This window comes from Saccopteryx leptura, chromosome 3 (assembly GCF_036850995.1).
Source record: "Saccopteryx leptura isolate mSacLep1 chromosome 3, mSacLep1_pri_phased_curated, whole genome shotgun sequence".
Classification (NCBI taxonomy): domain Eukaryota; kingdom Metazoa; phylum Chordata; class Mammalia; order Chiroptera; family Emballonuridae; genus Saccopteryx; species Saccopteryx leptura.
The window spans coordinates 196145706-196171066 of NC_089505.1; the positions used below are offsets into that span (position 1 = coordinate 196145706).

General features: G+C 40.6%; 1 protein-coding gene across 1 annotated transcript in view; it reads left to right on the forward strand.

The window, feature by feature from the left end:
- The window catches only part of RNF144B (ring finger protein 144B), a 264045-nt gene that overhangs the window by 173789 nt on the left and 64895 nt on the right, over positions 1 to 25361 (forward strand). The window contains exon 2 of the mRNA XM_066377134.1: positions 3455 to 3654. Within this exon, the coding sequence (XP_066233231.1) occupies positions 3455 to 3654 (200 nt within the window). The remainder of the gene's footprint in view (positions 1 to 3454; positions 3655 to 25361) is intronic.

Sequence of the window (25361 nt, forward strand, 5' to 3'; positions counted from 1 at the left end):
CCTTCTAAAAGGTATTGAATTATATCTTCATGTTTTAGAACATTAAAAATTTGGCCTGTTTAATGTCTCCTTCTAAAAAAGTAGTATAGTTTGAGACTGAGGACTAATTGACTTTCTTGAAGAATACCTAGATCTCTTGCTAGATGGAAACAACAGGGCTTGCTGTGTCTATTCACAACAGCGTTCCCCAGATGGGCTCAAAAGTATAACTGACATTTGTGGGGTGGGATGGTTCTGGCCTGTGTCATTTCCCATCTTCCCCTCTCAGGAAGCATTTACAGGCTACATTTCTTCTTGTTGTTTGACTTGGGATTTATCTTTTTTTTTCCAGGGTAGGGGAGGTAGTTCAGAATATGTTGTGTGAACATGTTAGGAAGACAGAGATGAGAAGATAGCAGTTGGGGGAGATGGACGAGCCTCTGTATTCTGTGGGGAGTTTTGGAGAAACAAATGGGTGATAGTTTTTTCTAGGCATAAACTGGGAAGAGTGGGGAGATAAAGTCATTCAATTTTACCCTTAATTTACCTGAAAGAGATTTTTTTAAAAAACTTCAAAATCCTGAATTTGATATACAGGTTGATTTGAATTTAATTTACTCTTGGATGATTACTCATTCATAGTTAATTGAATAAAAACACTATGTCTTGAACCTTATTGTATCTTTCCCAAGAAGTATCATATTGGAAGCCAATTATTCATTAGCATTTTATTTATTTTTTAAGTCAAGTCTACTACTACCACTCAAAAGTATGTGAAAAACCTTGAATACTTCACATTACTAGAGTTAGTAACTGTTGACTATTTCTGGTATGACAAAAGAAAGGCAGTGCAGTTAGATAAAATTTTTTTTCCCCAACTGATCCAATTTGTTCTTCTCTACATTGTTTTAATACTTTTATACCTATATGTTGAGACTTATGCTACTGTGGGGCTATGTAGCAAATGCTGAACATGTAATTTCTTTTGTCCAAAAATTGGGAGGAAAAATTCTGGTTCTCCAGGGAGAGAGGGTATTCACAACTATTTCTATGGCAGAATTTGTTAGAATTGGCCTTACTCTTATTTATTTATTTATTTATTTATTTATTTATTTATTTATTTATTTATTTTTGACAGAGTCAAAGAGAGAGTCAGAGAGAAGGACAGACAGGGACAGACAGGAAGGGAGAGAGATGAGAAGCATCAGTTCTTCATTGCAGCACCTTAGTTGTACATTGGTTGTTTTCTCATATGTACCTTGACTGGGGGTGGGATGGGGTTGGGTTGGGTGGGGGTGGCTACAGCAGAGTGAGTGACCCTTTGCTCAAGCCAGTAACCTTGGGCTTCAAGCCAGCAACCTTTGGGCTCAAGTCAGTGACCATGGCGTCATGTCTATGATTCCACGCTCAAGCCAGTGACCTTGCGCTCAAGCCTGATGAGCCTGCACTCAAGCCAGTAAACTCGGTTTTTCAAACCTGGGTCCTCTGCATCCCAGTTCGATGCTCTATCCATTGCGTCACCGCCTGGTCAGGTTTGCCTTACTCTTAAAATAGTAAGTTCTTTAGGATTTTGCTTTTATTTAATTAAAGCAGGGGTCCCCAAACAGCCCATTGAGGTCATTTATCCGGCCCCCGCCACACTTATGGAAGGGGCACCTCTTTCATTGGTGGTCAGTGCAGTACTGGAGTACTGTATGTGGCAGTGCCACAAAGCACAGCGTTGCTCCCTACAGTACTTTTTCTGGTGACACGGGACACACGGAAGTGTGTCATATCACTTGTTACGGCTAGCAGTGACAAATAGGGAACCGGATATTGACCATCTCATTAGCCAAAAGCAGGCCCATAGTTCCCATTGAAATACTGGTCAGTTTGTTGATTTAAATTTACTTGTTCTTTATTTTAAGTATTGTATTTGTTCCCATTTTGTTTTTTTACTTTAAAATATGTGCAGTGTGCATAGGGATTTGTTCATAGTTTTTTTTTTAATAGTCTGGCCCTTCAACGGTCTGAGGGACAGTGAACTGGCCTCCTATGTAAAAAGTTTGGGTACCCCTGAATTAAACCATTAAATTTCTTGATGTGATGTGAACTGAATATGCAGGCAGATAATTTTCAGTTATTTTACCTCTTTTAAAGATATTCTGAATAAAAATCTAGGGGAAATACTTTAGTTACACTTTTTATTTTTCAGTGTAGAAATATCCCTTTCTATAGTTATGCTATACATGGAGACAAATCTTATTTTTGTACAATCAGAGTGAACTTATGAAAGCTGTAGTCAAGGACTTCCTGTCTCTCGCTCTCTTTCTCTCTCTCTCCCCCTTCCTATTCCTATGCATGCTACATCCACAAAATATTCACTGGTGAGGCAGCTCTGGTGTAATGGACCAGGTTTGGCTTCAGAAGATGGAAGTTTCAGTTTTGCTCTGCTATATTCAAAAAGAACTTTGGCGGATTACTTAATTCCTTAGGACCTCAATTCATCTATAAAATGAAGGAAATAATCATCATGGTTGTAAAAGAATAAATGAAATTTTGCATATGAAGGAACACAATGCTAACACTTCACTGAGATTTTTTTTATTGGAATAAAATATACATAAAAGTTAATATTTCATCCATTTTAAGTGTATCTTTTAGTGGCATTAAGTATATCTACATGTTGTGTAACTATCACACTATTTCCAGAATTTTTAATCTTTAAACAGAAATTCTGTGCTCTTTTAAAAATAACTCCCCATTCCCCATTCCTCCAACTCTTAGTAACCACCTTTCTGCTTCCTGTTTCTATAAATTTGACTGCTGTAGGCATCACATATAAGCAGAATCATATATTTGTCCTTTTGTCTCTAGCTCATTTCACTTAGCATAATGTCTTCAAGTTCATCCATGTTGTAGCATATGTTAGAATTTCAGCTCTTTTAAAGGCTGAATAATATTCCATTTTATGTGTTTAAATAACATTTGGTATATCCATTCATCTGTTGATGGACATTTAGATTGTTCCCATCTTGTAGCTAATGTGAAAAATGCTGCTGTGAACATTGGTGTACAAGTATCTGTTTGAATCCTTTTTTTTTCCAGTTTTTTGGGGCGTACAACTAGAATTGGAATTGCTGGGTCATATGGTAATTCTTTGTTTAACTTTTTGGGTGACATGTTATTTTTAAGTATTTTTGGAATCTATTGAATTGGTTGTAGTGGTGTGACTACCACATGGAGTGTTTGTTCATATGGTCATTTAATTCCCATAGTTTACATAATCTGAGCCAGGACAGTGAAGCCACCTGAAATTTCAGGATTCCAGGAACACCTTGACAAGGTAGCAAGCTTTGTAGCCCATGGTTCTCAGAAATGCATTCACTGTACGCCTAGAGATTGAGGGTGAGGGTTTGCTCTGTTGATGCCAAAATATGTTGATTAAACAATAGGTGCATCAGTGATATATTTTCTGCTTTGCATCTTAATGCAGGGTTTGAGGAGACTGCAGACACTGAAGACAGGCTGAGGGGCTCAGTTGGTGGGCTGCATTATCCCACCATGACTGCTGAAAATCCGATGCCTGGAAATCTGCCTCTAGCTCCTCTTGTCACTTGCAAACTCTGTCTGTGTGAACAGTCTTTGGACAAGATGACCACACTCCAGGAATGCCGGTGCATCTTTTGTACAGCTGTAAGTTTTCCTTGATGCTTTCATCGTGAGAAAACACAAAAGGAAGAACTGTAAAGGTATAGGACACATTTCTCTGGCTTACTGCGAAACCACATGTGCTGCAGTATGACCCTGTTCTGGAGAGCAGTTACACATTTGGACCTTTTTCCAAATAGTATCTGGAATGATAAATTCTGTATTTATTGTTATTTAAGAAATTTATTTGTTGCAGAGTTTTTCTCTCCTTAAAGTTCTAGCTAAGAAACAAAATAGAGACATTTTTAACATGCCTTAGTTAACTATCATCTGTAAGAAGCTCATGGAGTATTTTTAATGATGGAGAAATTAGGTAGTAATTTACTGAATTTTCTTTCATATATTTTCTCATCTCCTACAAGTACATGGTATACAATTGTTTTTCTTTGTCATATCTCCTGTTTGTTTTTCTTTTCCTATTTTCATAATTTGCTGAAGGCTGCTTATTCCTCACAATAGAGAAATGCTGTAAATCTCCAGGCATAGTTGACACTTGGTATCAATGCCCATGACCTTTATTGCATGTTTCCCTACAGATTAGTTGGCTAAGAGGTGTCAAGCTAGAAAACAGACTGATGAGTTCAAAGTGACTATTAGGAGTGTGAGACCAGGTGGTCCTATTCAAATTTTCATTTCATTCAAACATTTTCTGAGCTTCTACTATGTGCCAGGCATTCTGCTGAATGCTGGGAATATGAAGAAGAACAAGATGCTCCCCACAGGGAAGATGGACACATTGAAGGCGCTCTAGGGGAGCCTGGGGAAGTCAGGGTGGTTAAATGCGCATCCCACAGGGGATCTCAGGGCCTGGTGCTGGGGAGGGGAGGGGAAGGGAGGGAATGGAGGGCATCTTGCTAGCAGTGGTCTCCCAGCTGAGGCTTTCAACAGGAGATTGCAAACTGATGCTCATGGACTATGTCCTGCCTCAGTACATTTTTTTTTGGGGGGGGGAATTGGAAAATTTAGAGTAACAAATTTTATAAATTTTTCATGACAGAATGAAAAAGTAGTAAGATATAGCTACTCTGGGCCTCTAGTCACGGGCCCAGAAATAGATGATCCTTCCTCTGGGTATGTACCTGTCTCTCTCCTGTATGTATTTGAATCAGCTGCACTTTAAAACTAAGAATGGGTTGGTGAAGACAGGAAGAGTGCTGGCATCTCAGTGTGGTAGAGGAGGGTGTGAGGCAGTGTTTCCCAACCTTTTTTGTGCCATGCCCCACCTTAACCTTTCTAAAATTTTTATGTCCCCCCCCATGTAACATACATAATTTTTAACATTAAAAAATTGATTTGTTCACTTAATAAACATAAATGATAGGTTCTAGGAAGAAATCACTATGAAATTGTTGACAAAACTCAGTAAGTAAAATTTCAAAACATATAATGAAAAACAGAAATTTAAATTCCAAATAATTTTAATACAGATTTTTCTATATTAATTTATTATTTTAATTTAGTGTGATCCTTGCGCTTGATGCTTGCTGCACAGAGATTTTATATTAGGTTCAATTTGGTTAGCTTTAGTCTCAAGTCTCCACGTTGTGTTATATCCAGCCGATTTCTTTTTTTTACCAGTAAATCATTTATAGCACTAAATCCACATTCAGCTAAAAATGAAGATGGAAACGGTAGCAATAGTTTTCTTGCACATTTGGTTGAATTTGGGTATTTGATTTCTGTTTTCTCACAAAGTAAAGCTTTAACTGACTCATCATTTTGCAATTCTGCGAGTTCTTGATACTGCATATTTGATATATCAGACAAATCCACTAACATTGGCTGCATCATCCATGTTGGGAAAACAATTTGTTTTAAATCAGAAAATCTTTCTTTTAAATCAGCCGATAGAATATTCAAGTGATTGACAATAACAAGTAAAGTGGTATCAGTTACTTTACATTTTTGGAGCCAACGAAACTATTTAAAGTTTTTGTTGTTAATATGTTCTGACATAACTCAATATTGGTAATGAAACCAAATATCTTTGCTTTTGCATCGACAAGAGTTTTATTTGTTCCTTGAAGTTGCTTATTTAATATATTTAGTTTTTCAAAGATATCGGCTAAATAACTCACAAACGCTTTACCATCTATTTGTTAACAGATACTTCATTTCAGGTTTGTCACTTAAAAAATCACTAAGAGTATCAAACAGTTCCATAAATCTTTTCAAACAGTTTCCTTTAGATAGCCATCTTACTTCAGTATGAAGTAAAAGTCTCACATGGTCTTCATTTTGTTCTTCACAAAATAGCTTGAAAAGACGCTCACATTTGGCACTAGCTTTAATAGCATTAACACACTTTATTACTGTATGTAATACTTCATTCAGAACAGGCGAGATGTTTTTAGCTACCAAGTTTTCCCTATGAATAACACAATGCACAAGAATCATTTCTGGATTCGCATCTTTCATCAATTTTAAGCAGCCATTTTTCTTGCCCATCATATTGGGAGCACCATCTGCAGCACAAGATGTTATATTTTTCATTGGTATATCATTGACATCTAAGTAGTTTTTCAGCTTATTATATATATCTTTGGAGGTAGTGGTGCTTTCTAATCTTTTACAGAACAACATTTCTTCAGCAAAATGTCCTTTATCAATATATCTTACGTAAGTTATCAATACTGCCTCACTGTCTCTCAAAGTTGATTCATCCATTTGCAAGGAGAATTTTCTTGTTTTCAGCTTTTCAATAAGTTGTTTTTCAATATCCTCACTCATTTCATCTATTCTTCTGCTAACAGTATTGTCACTGAGTGGCATAGCTTTTACATCTTTGTCATCTTTTTCAAGAACCGTTTTAAGAAATGCTGATATTGACGGTTTTATTAAATTCTCTCCTATAGTGTGATTTTCTCCAGTTTTAGCGATGAATAAAGAAATTTGATAACTAGCCTCAAGAACACGATTATTAGTTGAAGTATGAGCAGAAAATAGAGACTTTAATGTTGTTCTTTCTTCAAAATTTTTCTTTAAAGTTTTAAAGTAACTCAAATTGGAATTAATATGAGCACTATGTTTCGCCTTCAAATGCGCCTCAAGACGACCTCGTTTTATTGATTCGTTGGTCAAGCATTGCTGGCATAAAAGACAAAAAGGAATCCGCTCATAGTGAACAGCGGGTATGAACCCAAATTTTAAATATTCCTCCGAATATTGACGAGTTTTTTTCTTGCTTGCACCACTCATTTTACTATGGGCTATAAGAAATAAAAATAAGATCAATTAAAAACTAATATTAAAATATGTGTTAAAATATATTCAATGTGACATAGAGTAAACGTATACTAAAAATTCATATTTATTTAAATGTATATAACACATTTACTACACTACCACCGCAAATCAAAAGGTATCTATATTTTTTCCACTTGACAAAATTTTCTGGAAAGTTATGCTTCTAAAATTAAAATTGTCGTGCATGCACTATTATAGCTCCAATAATATTTATAAAATATTATTGCTTTCTAGCCCCTATGCAAGAAGTACTTAATAAAGAGTTTAATATTGATAAAAATAAAATCAAATACTTACCAATTATATCTATACAATATATATGTATATTTATTAAATAAACGAGCTTTTACAACAGTTTTGACTGACACTTATTTCAAGTTAACACCAACTGAATGATGTGAAACACTACAGAAGTTGCGATGGGCCAATTAGGTGAGAATAACTGCGTTGTTTAGCGAGTTTTTAAAACGTCCGGGGTTCCCCGCGGCAGACGGCAAGCTCTGCGGTGAACCCAGGGCGAAGTTTACTTGACGACGCCAATCACCCAGTTGATATTTTGGTCTCGTCAAACGAAATTATACTTAATAATTATTTACCACAATTATTTAAGAATTGCATTTTTTGTTAAATTTGGCACTGATATCTAGCATTGCATTTAAATAGCCCGGGGCGAGAGAGTTAAAGTCGTGTGGAGTCTATTTTCAAATTGCCCCCCTTAACTATCGAATTGCCCCCCTGTGGGGCGTGGCCCCACATTGGGAAACACTGGTGTGAGGCCTAAATTCAGTACTTATGTTTGTCTTTGCTTGGTCGGCCTTGTATGAGCAGACTGTTAATATTTATTATACAGTCAGTACAGTGATCGCTAGACAAATGAGGGTTTAATGCCCTGGCTTGTGAAGGAAATTGAATAGTTTAGTTACAGTAATCAGTGGTTAAATTAAGGGGAATAAGAAGAAAGGAATCTTTTAGGAAGTAGAATCATTTATTAAGAGACATATTTATTACTAAGGTTTAATAAGCATTATTTTTTTAACAGACAAGGTGAAATAAAATTGATTTCATATTTCTTTGGTACATTAATCAATATGGCACATTTTCAAGCTAGTTCATACCAATTTTCTTAAAAAAAATTTTTTTTTTGATTGGGAGTTAGGGTGGGGAGAAACCTCAGCATGGCTTTCAGGTGAAAAGAAAAGGGACTGCAATCTTTTTCTTCTGTTCTGGACTCTAGGATCCAAAGATGGCAAAAGTAGTATTGTTTGTTCATTCATTCAACAGAAATCTAGTGAGCAGCATCTCTATGTCAGGAACTGTTCTAGACACCAGGACTTATCAGTTAGGGAAACAAAGCCCAGCAGAGATCCTTACTGTTATGAAAGCAAGTTATACAGCAAACAATAAACATAATGAACAGGTAAGTTATAAGATTGAGTAATAAAGGCTTAGAAAAAAAGCTGAGAAGGAGACTAGGCATGCAGAGCGAGGGGTATGTTATAGTTCAAGTAGGTGGTCAGGAGAAAGTCTCACTAAGTGATGTTTGTCCCAGTTCTTTCTTGTCTTGTCAGCGTGTGTTACTTTATAGTAAGTGAGGAAATGGCCTTATCGTCTTTGGGTTCCTTGGTCTTGCTTTGTTTCCGAATGCTATGCTTCAGAAATGGTTATTCCTCTGACTTTTTCCTCATATGTTTCAGACTCTGACTGATCCTTGAAACAAATGAATGAGAAGCACCATTTGGTTCAAGGCAAGATGGAAATTTTTGTCCAAGTATTACTGATGTTTAAAAACAGGATATGGAATTCGGTTTTTGCTATGAGATGTAGCAGTGAGCAATTCAAGTGTGTATGTCAACATTGGGTAAGGAGTACACAAGCAAAAGTTGTCTTTCCTATTCACCAGGAGCTGACACTGACATATCGTGTCGGGAGATCTTGGTTCCCAGTTTAAAACGTCACAACCACTTCTCATTTCTCCTTCAGCAATTTAGAGGGATGAGTTAGTATAATCAGATTATTCTGTCATCTAGGTTCATACTTCCTTATTATTGGGGAGTGCTCAAAAGCAGAAAGTCAAATGGCTTGTTGTTTTTGGTATCCCTCCAACTTTGGAACTTTTTGTATGCGTAAACATTAACCTTGCATGGCTTCCTGGTACCCGTCTTCTGTGATCTGCCACGATAGTAAGCTGCATGTGTTTGATTTTATGTTAGTGTCTGCAAATTTGCAGTTGATACCAGACTCATCTGAAATACTACTATAGCTTGTTATGGTTGGAGCTTTTATTTCTTTTTTCCTAAAAAAACGTTTTAAAATGTATCTAATCCTCCCAGATATTAATTTGCCCTCACATTAAAGCTGTCAAATATGTTTGTGTTTTCAAGGCTGGAAAGAAATTTGTGACTTTTTTCTTAAAGATTTTATTTACTGATTTTTTAGAGAGTGGGGGTGGGGTTGGGGAGAGAGAAAGAGAAGGAGGGGGAGGAGTGGGAAGCATTAATTCCTAGTAGTTGCTTCTTCTGAGTGCCTTAACTAGGCAAGTGCTAAGTTTCGAACCAGCAACATTGGCATTCCAGGTCAACACTCTGTCCACTGTGCCACCACAGGTCAGGCTTGTGACTTTTTTTAAATCATGCCATATACTAGTAATTTCCAGCTTGAAATATGATTGGATGACATCTCCCAGTTATTGGCTGGGAAAGACCATGTATTTAAAACAGTTTTGCTAAGATGTTCCTCTCTCCCCCCCATTAGGGAAATGTTCAAATGTAATGATCCTCCTGCTAGATATTGCTCCATACTTATATATTTTCATAGATTTAATCAAGCTCTTTATACATTCTGTCCTAGTCCTGTTTTCTCTAAGATGAATCCCTGGACATTTGTGGGGAGGTTAAATTCTTTTTGTTTCCAAGGTTGTTGTGGTCTGGGAGTGCAGAATGGACAGATATGGGTGTCTGACTTGCCCACTGGCTCCAGGACCTCCAGCTCTGTGAGACAGAGATGCATTTTGAATAAAGTGTTCCATGCTCAAATTAACTTGGAAATGGTATGTTCTCTATTCCTCTCTTGGAGGGACCTAATGTATATTTGCATTTTAGAGGCTCTGTAAATCTTGTGGTTAAGAGGAAAGCAAGGAGACCCTTTTTAACTTCTTCCAAAGCGTTTCCATTTGATCATACTACCTTGTTTAGTGGGATACCTATTAATTTTCCTATAACAAGGGTTCTGAAGAATGCTTCTTTAAATTAATCCATGTAGGCAATTCTTGATTTAAATGACATCTAGATAAAGGAATGTGAACATTGTTTTAAATACTCCATCAGTATATCGAGTTTCTTTTTAAAGGAAATGTACTATGTTCTATTTGTGAAGATGGTTTTTGTTAAACTGTTTGCTCAGCTTTATATACAGAAGAAAATGTAATATAAAGCAAGGGAAACTGAATTTACAGGACCAAAGTGGGTGTAGCTCTCATGAGCATGACTGAAGTTATAAGTCATAGGTGTATTATGGAGATAGACAGGTTGATATTTGGAAGTTATGGCAAGAGGTGTTTCAAAATTACTTGTTTTTGTAATTGAAGGTGTTTTTAGTTTCTCAGGGATGTTAGTCTGCTAATGATATGCAAAAAGTCTCTGTCTCTCTCTCTCTCTCTGTGAATTTAAATAACCCAAATATAAAAATTCATATTTTGCTTTTCTGGCTTCTGCAACACATGTTTTCAGATCATACCACACAATTATAATTAAAGTAAAAGAAGAAAAATTTATAAAAGTCAATTATCAAAGGAGGGCAGATTGTCTGTTTGCTCCCTTGTGAGCAATATTTGCCTCTTTGATTTATTTTGGAAGCTATTCCTGTCAGCCATGAATTAAAGGATAATGAAAACACAGTTGTTGCTTGTTTTTATAACCTAGATAATTTCACCTGAAAAGAGTTGGTATATTTACCTTTCAGATTAAAGACAGGATGTGCTGAGCAAAAAGAAAATTAAGTCCAGCCATATTCTTGCCTTTTTCCCATTACGTTTTTTTGGCTCAAAATAGTTAGAACTCCTTTTACTATTCATTTCTCTGGGCCAAATGGATTTTCCAATGTTTAAAATAGTGAGAGGAAATATAAAAGTTTTCAACCAAGCCCCTCTTTTCCTTGGGGCCTGTTGTGTGACCTTTAAGAACAGCCCACATATGGCCTGAGACACATTTCAGTTTGGGAAGATTAGCAGCGTGCTCAGATGCACACGTGCTTATGTATACTTGTGACTTGTATATACTTGCACTCCCACGTAGTTGGTAACTTTCCGATGAAGCAAAGAACCTACAATGGGATTCTGATTTCTGGATTCTGATATCTGAATTAGGAGAAAGGAATGCCATTTTTCTACTTCCACCTCCGTCTTCTCTCGCAGTGTAGCATGGTGATTAGGAGTGAAGATAGCCCTGGTGCTGGATAGCTTGGTTGGTAGAGCATTGTCCCGAAGCACAGATGTTGCTGGTTCAATACTCGGTCAGGGCTCATACAGGAACAGCTCAATGTTCCTGTCTCTTTGTCTTTCTCTCATTGCCTCTCTCTAAAATAAAATAAATAAAATGAAGTGGATTTTTTTTTTGTTTTTGTTTTTTTAAAGAGTAAAGATAGAGAGCTAGGAAGACCCAGGCTCAAGTTCAGGCTTGGTCATTTGATAGTGTGTGACTTTAGGTAAAAATCTTTGGCTTTTCTGAACTTGAATTTTGTCACCTGTAAGATGAGGAAGGTCAGGGATGAGAATGCCTATCAGAGTGTTGTAGGAGGCATCAAATAGAATTTCAGTAAAGCAGCTAGCACAGTGCTAAGGCCCGAGTAAATGGCTTTGTTATTCCTTTCTATACTATGTTCTACCAGGATACTGAACTGTTCTGTTTTTCAAAAATGTTCTAGAGAAAGAAAATCCTATAAAAAAACTTGTTTGGCTTTCTCATTAGCCTTTTATATAAAGGAAGTTATATAGGTGGTTTCAACCTTACTGCTATTCTGAAACACCCAGAGGCTAGCAATTAGGATAGAGAGAAATTTCTGTTTGATTTCTTTAAAGAGAGACAAATGGTTGGGTGTTTCAACTGAAGATCTTGAAGTAGGATTTATAGGAAGAAACAAACAAACAAACAAAAACAATGTAAGTTTGAAAGTGAATAGATGAGCACTTTTTTTAAAAATTAATTTTAACGGGGTGACATTGATAAATCAGGGTACATATGTTCAGAGAAAACATCTCTAGGTTATTTTGACATTTGATTATGCTGCATTCCCATCACCCAAAGTCCAGTTGTCTTCCATCACCTCCTAATCAGGGGTCCCCAAACTTCCTACACAGGGGGCCAGTTCACTGTCCCTTAGACCGTTGGAGGGCCGCCACATACAGTGCTCCTCTCACTGACCACCAGTGAAAGAGGTGCCCCTATCGGAAGTGCGGCGGGGGCCTGATAAATGGCCTCAGGGGGCAGCATGCAGCCAGTGGGCTGTAGTTTGGGGCGCCTGTAACTGGTTTTCTTTGTGCCCCTCCCCTCCCCCAACTCCCTCCCTCTCCTCCCCCCCTCCACATAAACCCCACACTCTTGTCCATGTCTGTGAGTCTCATTGCTATGTCCCACCTATGTATGGAATCATATAGTTCTTAGTTTTTTCTGATTTACTTATTTCGATGAGCACATTTTTGATGGATGTAAAACATTCGGATGGAAGAGTGTTTCAAGCTACCATTTATTTAAGAGCTGTTTGCCCCTAATAAGAACATAATAATATAATTACTTGTTGGCTTCATGTGTTTAGTCTAGTATCATTGTAAGTTTCTTTTGCTTTTCTTTTTTTTAATTATTATTATATTTTTTTGTATTTTTCTGAAGCTGGAAACGGGGAGAGACAGACAGACTCCCGCATGCGCCCGACCGGGATCCACCCGGCATGCCCACCAGGGGCGGACGCTCTGCCCACCAGGGGGCGATGCTCTGCCCCTCCGGGGCGTCTCTCTGCTGCGACCAGAGCCACTCTAGCGCCTGGGGCAGAGGCCAAGGAGCCATCCCCAGCGCCCGGGCCATCTTTGCTCCAATGGAGCCTCTGCTGCAGGAGGGGAAGATAGAGACAGAGAGGAAGGAGGGGGGGGTGGAGAAGCAAATGAGCGCTTCTCCTATGTGCCCTGGCCAGGAATCGAACCCGGGTCCCCCGCACGCCAGGCCGACGCTCTACCGCTGAGCCAACCGGCCAGGGCCTTTTTTTTTTTTTTTTTTTTTTTTTTGATAACTCTCTGTAACTGTAAGAAATAATGAGGCATTTTACTCTAGCAATGTCACAGAACAATTTTTTGTCTCCTCTTCTGGTCATGTGACCTGCCAACCTTTCCTGAAGCTTTAAAATTCTCCAGCTCTCCTTGTTCCCATGTCTTCTAGTTCTATTAAATGGACAGAAGTAAATTCTGCCAGTTCAAAGCCCTCTCGTTGCGATACCTTAGTTGTTCATTGATTGCTTTCTCATATGTGCCTTGACCACGGACCGAGCAACCCCTTGCTCAAACCAGCGAGCTTGGGTCCAAGCTGGTGAGCTTTTTGCTCAAGCCAGATGAGCCTGCGCTCAAGCTGGCGACCTCGGGGTCTTGAACCTGGGTCTTCTGCATCCCAATCCAACGCTCTATCCACTGCACCACCGCCTGGTCAGGCTCAAAGCCCTCTTACTCTGTTGGTTCCTAGTACTGAAATATACTGGCTTGCAGGGTTAGCTTTATGCTCTCCTTGGGCATCAACACTGAGTCAGTGAATTTCCCTTTTTTTTATTTGTAAATGACTTCATTATAGTCACTGGTCATGCTTGTTAAGAGTTTTAATTTAATGCTATAATGGCTTTTGCATTTATTAGTCAAACCACTGGTTTAAAATACAAATTTGACACTATATTTTTCCATTGGTGATTGAGCTGCTGCAGGTCAGGTGGTATCTGAGAAACAGGAGTGAGTTATAACAGCATGAGAAATAGGTTAGAGATGACTCAAGGAGGAGCTGGCTTCCTGGACCTATGATCTCATCCATGCCTAATGCTCACCATTTATTCAAGGAAGGTAGTAAAATATGGGAAGAGAGGAAAGAGCAGCAAAAGAAAACCGTACTCTTACGGCCAAATGACTCTGTCATGGCATCATAGTCCTATTATTAGAAGGGACCTTGGCTCCACTAGTCCCCCCGCCCTCCTAATGAAAGAAGGTCTTTTCCTGGGTGCCAGTATGGTTTGGCATTTAAGAGAATGGGCCTCAAATCTGATTGCCTGGGCTTTGTGTATTCAAACATTTAACACATCTTGTGTAGTTCTGATGGGTAAGGTAGAGTGATGAACAATGAAATTAAGGCCTGGTTTTTAGATAGCTTGAATTTTAGTGCAAGGCACAGATAGTAACAAGGAAGTACAGAAGTCAGATGAGATGTGCCCTGAGGAAAAACACAACCAGGGGAGGGGGAACAGGGAGTTCTGTGGGTGTGAGGGTTTCCACTTTCTGTGAGATGGTCAGAGAAGTCCATTGATAAGGTATTATTTAAGCAGAGACCTGAAGGACATGGGAACTAGGCTGTATAGATACCTGGGAGAAGAGACTTTTGGGCAGGAGGGGGCAGTGCAGTGGTCCCAAGCCGGGAGTGTGCTTAGTACATTCAGATACAGCAAGGAGGCCAGTGTGAATGAGTTTGTGTTTGGGAGGGATGTGAGGGAGCAGTAGGAGATGAAATCAGAGAGGTCGTGTTGTTGGTGTGTGGGACCTTGAATCCTATGGTAAGGATCGGGGCCTTCATTTGATATGAGGTCTGAAGACTTTTTTCCGTGAAGTCTCATGAGCTGCTATCTGCATGTTGGAGATGAAGGAGACCCAATGGTATAGTTCCATTCTGTGTCCTAAGGCCTAAGGATAAGAAGACCACTGGTATAGTTCCAGTCTGTGTCCTAAGGCCTGAGGATGAGAAGACCACTGGTATAATTCCAGTCTGTGTCCTAGGCCTGAGGATGAGGAGAACCAATGGTGTAGGGTGTCCTAAGGCCTGAGGATGAGGAGAGCCAATGGTATAGTTCTAGTCTGTGTCCTAAGGACCGAGGATGAGGAGAACCAATGGTGTAGGTTCCAGTCTGAAGGCAGGAGAAGACCAGTGTTCTGGCTCAGGCAGTCAGGCAGAGAGAGTGAATTCTCCCTTCCTCTGCCTTTTTGTTCTATTTATATCCTAGAATGATTGGACTGAGGCTCACCGACATGGGGTGGGGGAAGTGTGCTTTACTCAGTCTACTGATTCAGATGCTAATCTCATCTGGAAACACCCTTACAGACATAACTAGAAATAATGTGAAACCAAACACCCAGGCACCCTGTGGCTTGGTCAAGTTGACATCTAAAATTAACCATCACAGTCACGCTGGCACAGAGAATGGACTGAGGAAAAGGGTGACAGCAAGGTGACCAGTTAGAAGGTAAATATTCAGGTCAGAGAGGAGAGTGGATTGCACCAGCAGGTGGTAGCTGTTAATATCTTTGGGTCATCTAAGCTTTCATTTTCTTTCATGTAATAATATAAGGATAATAAGAACTCACTGCATTAGGTTGTAGAGAAGATTGTAGTAGATAGCACCCAGTTCCTGGAATACAGCTAGCCTATGTCACTGTACTGGTTGTAGTGAAATCATCTAGATTTTGCTTAAAAACTTCCAGGATTGGGACATACCATAGCACTCACTTTTCAATTATTGAAAACTCTAATTTTCTTATTTATTTATTTATTTTTAGAGACAAGAGCAAGACAGAGAGAAAGGGGGGTGGGAGGAGCAGGAAGCATCAATTCATAGCAGTTGCTTCCTGAATGTGCCTCGACCCGGCAAGCCCAGGGTTTTGAACCAGGTACCTCAGTGTTCCAGGTCAATGCTTTATTCACTGCACCACCACAGGTCAGGTAGAAACTAGTTTTCTAAACTATCTTTTCTTCTACATTCATCTGAAACATTTCTTTATAAGTCCTACCTATTAATACTAGTTCCCATCTCTAGAACAAAATTGGTTGAAATCTCCCAGAGTGCTCTGTCCAAGTGTGGGAATATTAGTAAATAGAACTTCATTCCCTCACCTTTGGCCCCTTCTGTTGACACAGTTCTTTTGGGCTAAGCTTCATTTGCACATTCCTGACTTTGATCATAGGCTGAACAAGTACTTCAGGCTTTTCTCTATTTTCTTAGAAAAGCATTTGGTGTCAGTGAAAGGGGTGTAGTACTACAATAAGGAACAAGGTTTTTTGTGGGTTTTTTTTATGACAGCCAGAGAGAGAGACAGAGACAGAGAGAGGGAGAGATAGGGACAGACAGACAGGAAGGGAGAGAGATGAGAAGTCTTAATTTTTTGTTGCGCTCCTTAGTCTCCTTAGTTGTTCATTGATTGCTTTCTATATGTGCCTTAACTAGGGGGCTACAGCAGTCAGTGACCTTGGGCTTCAAGTCAGCGACCTTTGAGCTCAAGCCAGTGACCATGGCGTCATGTCTATGATCCCATGCTCAAGCTGGGGTAGCCGTGCTTAAGCTGGATGAGCCCTTGCTCAAGCCGGCGACCTCGGGGTCTCGAACCTGGGTCCTCTGCATCCCAGTCCGATGCTCTATCCACTGCGCTACCGCCTGGTCAGGCAGGAACAAGATTTAATTTTTTTTTCTCAAAGAAGGTTATAAAAAGATGGTAAATTGGTAATCTGTGTTTTTATGTTGTGAAGACTTTTATGGTTGTTGTGGTTAATTTAATTCTTCAAACCATTTATCAGAGTGTGATAGGCTGGCCACACATGCAGACAATAACAGAGAGCAGTCAAAACTTGGAATATAGTGAGACAACTTTCCCTTACATCCACCGAATCACCAAGGGTTAGCTATTTATTTCTTTGAAGTTGTACTTTTATTCCAATTTTCTCTAAATCTATTCCCATCTTAGTCCTGAGTTTGCTATTCCATCTGGTACTACTTGGTACTGGCCATTGGGCTGTGTGTGGAACACATTGCCAGACTGGTTGTCATGTGAGAAGTAGACCCTCTGACAGAGGAAGCCCTGGGTGCTAGCGCAGTATGTGGGAACCCACCGAAACTAGACTTGAGGAGGTTGGGAAAGGTTTCCTGAGGGGCTGAGACCAAAAGATGAGTAGGAGGTTGCTTGATGGTGGTGTTGATGGAGTTATGGACAGGTAGAGTGCCATAGGGAGTAAGAGAAGCCACATGCGAAGGCACAGAACCAAGGAAGAAGGCCTACTGAGGAACCAAATGGCAAGACATCCCTGGAATATATTGTGGAAGTGTGGGTGTGCTTAGGCACGAGGTGGAGAGGCAAGCAGAGACCAGATGGAGGGTCTTGCATGCCATGTTAAATAGCATTATGGAGCCATTGAGAAGCTTTATTTGGGAGTGGGTAGGCTTTGGCATAGGGTGGAGAATGGTCTGAAAATGAGCAGAACTGGAGTGAGATAAAGTGGGTCTTGACATCTCCAAGGACGCACCCTTATCAACATACATAACGTTTGTTATGGTAGACTGCAATTTGAGGTCTGGAATGTTTAAATTATTTTTATAACTCCAATTTCTCCTTCCTTTCCACTTAGATACTAATGTCAGTTTCTTAAAATATTTCTGTCAAAATGCCACTTCTTTTATTTAGGGTTCATGTTTCCTGTTTGAATCATATTCCTTAGTGCTGACATTCAAGTTTCTCTATGAACTGTCACACAATGTCTATCCAGATCACCTTCTGCTACCTCTTATGTGAGGCATCTCATCCCTCCATTTCTTTCCTTCTTTCTGGAAAGCTCCTCTTTTCTTTTTTACTCCTCCTGCTCAATTCCTAATGATGTCTCATTGCCTGATCAAGGCCAACCACCATTCATTACTCAACAAATACTTATTTTGACAGGCAGATTACTAATGGGGTGGGGGATTTATTGATGAGCAACTCAAAATCATTCTTATCCTGGTGGCCCTGGAAACCCTAGTGTAAGATTATCATCTCTTCTCTAAAAGTATTTGATTGGGGGGGGGGGAGAGGGAAGGGGTGGGGGGAGGGGAGGGGTACAATGAAAACCAGATAGAAGGTGATGGAAGATAATTTGACTTTGGGGTCTTGTACCTGGGTCCTCAGCAACCAGTCTGATGCTCTATCCACTGCGCCACAGCCTGGTCAGGTAATTTGACTTTGGATGAGGGGTATGCAATATAATCAAATGTCAAAATAACCTGGAGATGTTTTCTCTGAACATATGTACCCTGATTTATCAATGTCACCCCATTAAAATTAATAGAAAAAGTAAAAAGCATTCAACATTTAAAATCTAATTAGATTTTATACAAATATCTGTATTACCTTATAATCTAGTTGTTTGACATACATTCTTTTTACTTTCCCATGTAGACTTGAAGTTCACTGAGGGAAAAACCCAGGAAAGCAGTTAGGCATCACTGGTCATCATTGTTGTCATAATAGTAGTAGTCAGCATTTATTCAACTTATTCAGTAGGAGGTATTGTTCTAAATGCTTTAACTCATTTCATTCATATAACTATAAAAATCAGTCTTTAAAGAATATCCCTGTATTAAAGATCATTTAGTAGATAGACAGTAGTTACTCATTTACTAATGTAACAACATTTTGTGTTTGTGTGTTCATGTTTTGAGGCCCATTCAACCATCCTAAGCAAATCATTCACTTAATTGCCAATTTCCAAGAGTACTTTTGACTGTCAGGGATGACTGTGCCAGAACCAGATAGCTACTCTGGCTAACTTCAGCTACCTCTACCAAGTTGGCAGTAATGTAAGAGTAGGATGCACAGGATTTTAGTTCCTCTGTTTATCTCTTTGCAGAAAAAGGAAGCCAATAGGCAAGTGAAGGTCCCAACAGAAGGGTCAGAAGGAAACGCTACATGGCTCAATCCTCTCTTCCCTTTAATTGCCAACCCAAGTTGACTTTTAGTCCTAGACTGACACTTTAGTTCAATGCAAAGTCTTTGGTGACCAATTTCATGTACACTGATGGGGTAGAGAATTTTTAGTTAGAAATATAAGGAAACCTCACTTACTTTTTTCTCTCAGTCCTATCCATTTTTCCTTGCTCTCTCTCTCTTTTTAAAAATTTTTTTTTTATTTTTCCGAAGTGAGAAGCGGGGGTGGGGTGCAGACAGACAGACTCCCGCATGCCCCTGACCAGGATCCACCTGGCATGCCCACTAGGGGGCGATGCTTGGCCCATCTGGAGCGTTGCTCTGCTGCAACTGGAGTGCCTGAGGCGGAGGCCATGGACCCATCCTCAGCGCCTGGGCAAACTTTGCTCCAGTGGAGCCTTGGCTGTGGGAGGGGAAGAGAGAGACAGAGAGAAAGGAGAGGAGGAAGGGTGGAGAAGCAGATGGGTGCTTCTCCTGTGTGACCTGGCCAGGAACCTGGGACCTCCACATGCCAGGTGGACACTCTATCGCTGAGCCCACTGACCAGGGCTCCTTGCTCTCTTATTAAAGACTAATATTTAAAATTATAAATCTAATACATGCTGGTTGTAAAACAAAGCAAAAATCCCCTAAGTATTGATGAAACAAACAGTTCACCTGTACCAGACCCTTTCTTTGTGTATAAATAAATATATAACCATATGGATGGATATGTATTCATACAAAACATGTAATAGAGAAATTAGATCTTTATGAATAGATACTATTTTTAACTTGACTCTCACAAACCTAACTTAGTGTGTTATGGACATAATTCTGTGTAAGTATATCCAGACCTACCTTCCCACTTTTCTTTTTAAGGTTTGTGTTGCCCTGGCTGGTTGGTTCAGTGGTAGAGCGTCGGCCCAGCGTGTGGAAGTCCCGGGTTTGATTCCTGGTCGGGGAGCACAGGAGAAGCTATCATCTGCTTTTCGACTTCTCTCCCCTCTCCCTTCTGTCTCTCTCTTCCCCTTCAGCAGCCCTGGCTTGGTTGGAGCAAGTTGGCCCCAGGAGGTGAGGATGCTCCATGGCCTCTGCCTCAGGCACTAAAATAGCTCTGTTACCAAGCAATGGAGCAACGGCCCCAGATGGGCACAGCATTGCCCAGTAGGGGGCTTGCCAAGTGGATCCTGATTAGGGTGCATGTGGGAGTCTGTTCCACTGCCTTCCCACTTCTCACTTAAGATAAAAAAGAAAGTGTAGTGTTCTTGGTATGGCTATATCAACATTTATTTAATTAGGCCCCTCCTAGTAAATGGGCTTTAAGGCTGTTTCTAGTTTTTGCTATTATGAATGAAAATGCTTATACTTATTTAAATGTGATAATATATCTCTCTAGGAATAATTTCTAAAAGTGGAATTGCCTAATCAAAAGGTATGTGCATTTTAAATCAATATGTTTAGCCAGATTACCTTCCCACAATGTTGTGCCAGTTTGGCATTCTCACCAATAGTGTGGGAAAGCACCCTTCTTTGGCACTCTGGGTATTTGCAAATTTTTTATCTTCTCTAATCTGAAATGTGAATAGAACATATCTTATTGTTTAATCCATGCTTCCTCTTTCAAGGAGGAAGCAAATTGTAGCAAAACATACTCATCTCGTGAATCTATCTTTAACTCAGTATATGCTATGTTAGTCCAGTGCCAGTATAGTGTCAGCTGATTTTATATCTGGATATTCACAGTACTGCCAAGTTAGAAAAATGAGCCACATCTAGAAAAGTATATTACACATAAGAGAGTGAATGAATGAAAAAATGTTCATAACGGTGGCTATGTGAGATGTGTTGTCACAATGTTTATGTTCAACGACAAGTAGGAAAAGAACTAAAAAATTTAGGTAAGTGGAAAAAAGGGCTGTGAGCTAACTAGAAAAAGCAGTTAACTCTAAAACTCCATTTCTGAATAATTAATTTCATCAAGGGTTGGTTATGCTGTGGATTCCAGATATGCAGGGCACCTCTTAGAATCAGGCTAGACACAGTCAGTGCTTTATTTCTGTAGAAATAAATAGTCTGTGTTAACTAAAAGCCTTAATGGTTTTGAGTGATTTCCCCATGCCCAATAAGGAGGTCCTTTAGGTTGGACTCTTCTGGAAAGCGTTAGTAAGGTATTAGCCACATGAATGCAGGGTTTTATTGAATTTCTTTGACCCTCAGTTTGTTCATCTACTAAAAAAATAAAATCAAGAAAGACAAGTACATTTGAGTACCTGCCCTGTAATACATATTATGCAAGACCACTACTCTCCCCCTTTAATTCTTACCCTCCAACTTACAGATAAAGAAACCAATGCAGAATCAAGTTACTTGCCCAAGATCCATACTGTTAACTCCTGGAACATAGGGTGGTTTGGATGAAATAAGACCAGCCTCTGTGAAAATACATAATGTACTACCTAATACATAGTATGTGTTCCCTATATTTTATTTGTCAGCATGAACAATGGATGAGCCTCATATTAGATTTTTATGATCCTTCCTGTAGTTTCTAAAGCTCAACAATGACCTATATATTGTAAGCTCAAAACCGGTTTTTAATTACATAAAACTTGAGTCAATATGAAGATGTAAGGAGCAACTGATTAAAAAATCCAAGGAGTTGTCCAGAGACCAGAGAGTATGTAATCTTATACACTAGTGGCCGTAGCCCTAGACTGAAGGGATTGGACAGTGTGCTATGAATTTTCAACTGTGTGTCTTCTGGCAAGTTACTTATAAAACCAAGGGCTGGCCCTGGCCGGTTGGCTCAGCGGTAGAGCGTCGGCCTGGCGTGCGGGGGACCCGGGTTCGATTCCCGGCCAGGGCACATAGGAGAAGCGCCCATTTGCTTCTCCACCCCCCCTCCTTCCTCTCTGTCTCTCTCTTCCCCTCCCACAGCCAAGGCTACATTGGAGCAAAGATGGCCCGGGTGTTGGGGATGGCTCCTTGGCCTCTGCCCCAGGCGCTAGAGTGGCTCTGGTCATGGCAGAGCGACGCCCCGGAGGGGCAGAGCATCGCCCCCTGGTGGGCAGAGCGTCATCCCTGGTGGACATGCCGGGTGGATCCCGGTCGGGCGCATGCGGGAGTCTGTCTGACTGTCTCTCCCCGTTTCCAGCTTCAGAAAAATACAAAAACCAAACAAACAAAAAACCAAGGGCTGAGAGATGAAGAGGTCTGCTTTCCATACCTGGAAGTTCCCAGTGTACTTAGTATATGTTCAGATATTGAAACTGAAGTCAAGGTTCAAGCCCAGACCTCCTGGTTCAAAGACTGGTATTCTCCCCTCTAATGCCAATGGCCGAGGCCAGGCAGGTCCACATTAGATTTGGGCAGACAGTAGAAAAACTGCGGAGCTGGAAAGGGTTGGGCCATTCTAGTTAATAAAGTCTCACAATGCCGAACAAGCACACAGTCAGGGTAAAACACCTCTCAGTCGAACAAACAGCAAAATGGCCCCTCACAGTGGTGGGCAGGCAATCCGTGCATCAGCAGTCCCCTGAGCACAAGCACCCATAGCCTTATATAGGTTGTGCACACGTGCCTCTGCCAGGTGCTCACACACTAATCAAGCAAAGTGCTTGCAGCCGGTAAACCAGTGAGCAAGCCTCACACAGCTGCCCCACATCCCTCCAACCCCCCTACATGCATCATGTTTGTGGAAGTGACTGGTGTTCACAAGAGGGCCTCAGTCTGACAGTTATTTCTTGTGTGCTGAGGGTAATTACTGAATGTATGACTCTGAAGCACACAAATCTTGACCACAACTGGAAAAGAATGTTTTATAGCCATAATACCTACTTTTCCTAGGTAGTGTGTTAAATACCGACTGTCTTTTTTTTTTTTTCCCTGAAGCTGGAAACAGGGAGGCAGTCAGACAGACTCCCACATGTGCCTGACCGGGATCCACCCGGCATGCCCACCAGGGGGCAATGCTCTGCCCATCTGGGGTGTTGCTCTGTTTAAACCAGGGCCATTCTAGCACCTGAGGCAGAGGCCACAGAGCCATCCTCAGCGCCCGAGCCAACTTTGCTCCAATGGAGCCTTGGCTGCGGGAGGGGAAGAGAGAGACAGAGAGGAAGGAGAGGGGGAGGGGTGGAGAAGCAGATGTGCGCTTCTCCTGTGTGCCCTGGCCGGGAATTGAACCCTGGACTCCTGCACACCAGGCCGACACTCTACCACTGAGCCAACCGGCCAGGGCCCAACTGTCTTAATATGGAGTGGTGTCTAGTCTTTGAAAAGCTTTATGGCTGATTGTGTTAGCCTTCAGAGGAAAAGAAGTAGCATTTTCAAGTTGTAAAGACCCCAGTATTTTTTCATACTTTAGTTCAAATAATATGAAAATTATTCTGAGGTAGTGAGAAAGGAAGCAAGGGCTCTGTCTCAATTAGACTTTATTTATTTATTTATTTATTTATTTATTCTGTATTTTTCTGGAGTGAGAAGCGAAGAGGAGAGAGACAGATTCCCAAATGTGCCCGACCAGGATCCACCCGGCATGCCCACCAGGGGGTGATGCTCTGCCCATCTGGGGCGTTGCTTCAGTGTAACTGGAACCATTCTAGCACCTGAGGTGGAGGCCATGGAGCCATCCTCAGTGCCCGAGCCAACATTGCTCCCATGGAGCTGTGACTGCAGGACGGGAAGAGAGAGACAGAGAGAAAGGAGAGGGGGAAGAAGGGTGGAGAAGCAGATGGGCACTTCTCCTTTGTGCTCTGACTGGGAATTGAACCTGGGATATCCACATGTGAGGCTCATGCTCTACCACTGACTCAGCTGGCCAGGGCTCTCAATTAGACTTTTAAATCTCTACAGCTGTATTTACTAGCTGTGGAAATTTAGGATAAGTTACTGAATTGCTTTGTGTGAAATGGGGATAATACCCACCTCAGACTTGCTATGGGAATTAAATGAGATAATTTTAAGACACATACCATGGCTATCATAGCATTTTGATGAATATTCTTATTCCTGCCATCTCTGTATTTCCCTGCCTTTCATGTGATGAATATTTTAGCTGTTGGCTAGTGGCTTTCAAAGTGTGGTCCTCAGACCAGCCCCAGCAGCAGCTGTGAACTTGTTAGAATTACACCTCTCAAGCCCTACCCTAGACCTACAGAATTGGAAGCTCTGGGGATGGGGCCCTACGATCTGTGTTTCAGTTCTTCGTTCAGGAGATTCTGATGCACTGGTATTTGCAGAGCACTGTACTGGTGAAGCACATATGAATTACTCACTATCATGTGCTTTGAAGTACATATGCCCCTCTGTCTCTTCTGTGACCACTGACACACACTTATGAAACCACTGGTCATATGGCTTTGAATTAAGATCTTTGCCTTGATAGTCTAATTTGCTTGAAAATGGTGCTAACTCAAAACATTTGGAAAGTTACAGTTCAAGAACAGTAATCAGATTAGATTTTAACAAGAGAGTCAAGAGCTGTCTCAGATACATAAGCCTGTGGTTTTCCTAAGAGAGAGAAAAGGAAGACTGTTTCAAATTATTGCAAATAAAATGGAAAAAAAAAAGTAAGCATCACATATAATGCCCCCCCCCCCACCACCAATTTCTAGAAACGTGCTTTTTAGAAAATTTTGAAAACCTTTATCTTTTTTCAGTATAAAGTGTTGGGGGGAAATTATGAGGTGAGGAATAGTTGCGGTTGTGTTTCATCTGTATTATAAGTAGAAAGATATTCTGATTTTGCTATGGAGTAATTGAATAAAAATAATTTCAAATTATGTTTGAATTCAGGAAGGTTGAAACTAAAAAGAAAAATAATTACACCTTTCACCAAATCTCAGATTTTAATATTCCCTAAGGCAGGAATTATCTGTATATTTTATATAAAACTCCAATACTTGTATTAGTATATAAACAAGTTTATATATTCAGTATAGTCACTGTTCATCATTGTTTAAGTTTTTAGAGTTTACATTTCTTAAATAATACATTCTCTTTTGTAAATGTAGCTAAGGAAGAAGTTTGCTTATATAGGCTGTGCACACGTGCCTCTGCCAGGTGCTTACACACTAAGCAAACAAAGTGCTTGCAGCCGGTACACCAGCAAGCAAGCCTCACACAGCTGCCCCACATCCCCCCACCCCCTACATGCATGATGTTTGTGGAAATAACTGGTGTTCACAAGAGGGCCTCAGTCTGACAGTTATTTCTTTCTTTTTTTTTTTTTTTTGTATTTTTCTGAAGCTGGAAACGGGGAGGCAATCAGACAGACTCCCGCATGCGCCTGACCAGGATCCACCTGGCACGCCCACCAGGGGGCGATGCTCTGCCCATGGGGGGGGCGTCGCTCTGTTGCGACCAGAGCCACTCTAGCGCCTGGGGCAGAAGCCAAGGAGCCATCCCCAGCGCCCCGGCCATCTTTTGCTCCAATGGAGCCTTGGCTGCGGGAGGGGAAGAGAGAGACAGAGAGGAAAGAGAAGGGGAGGGGTGGAGAAGCAGATGAGCGCCTCTCCTA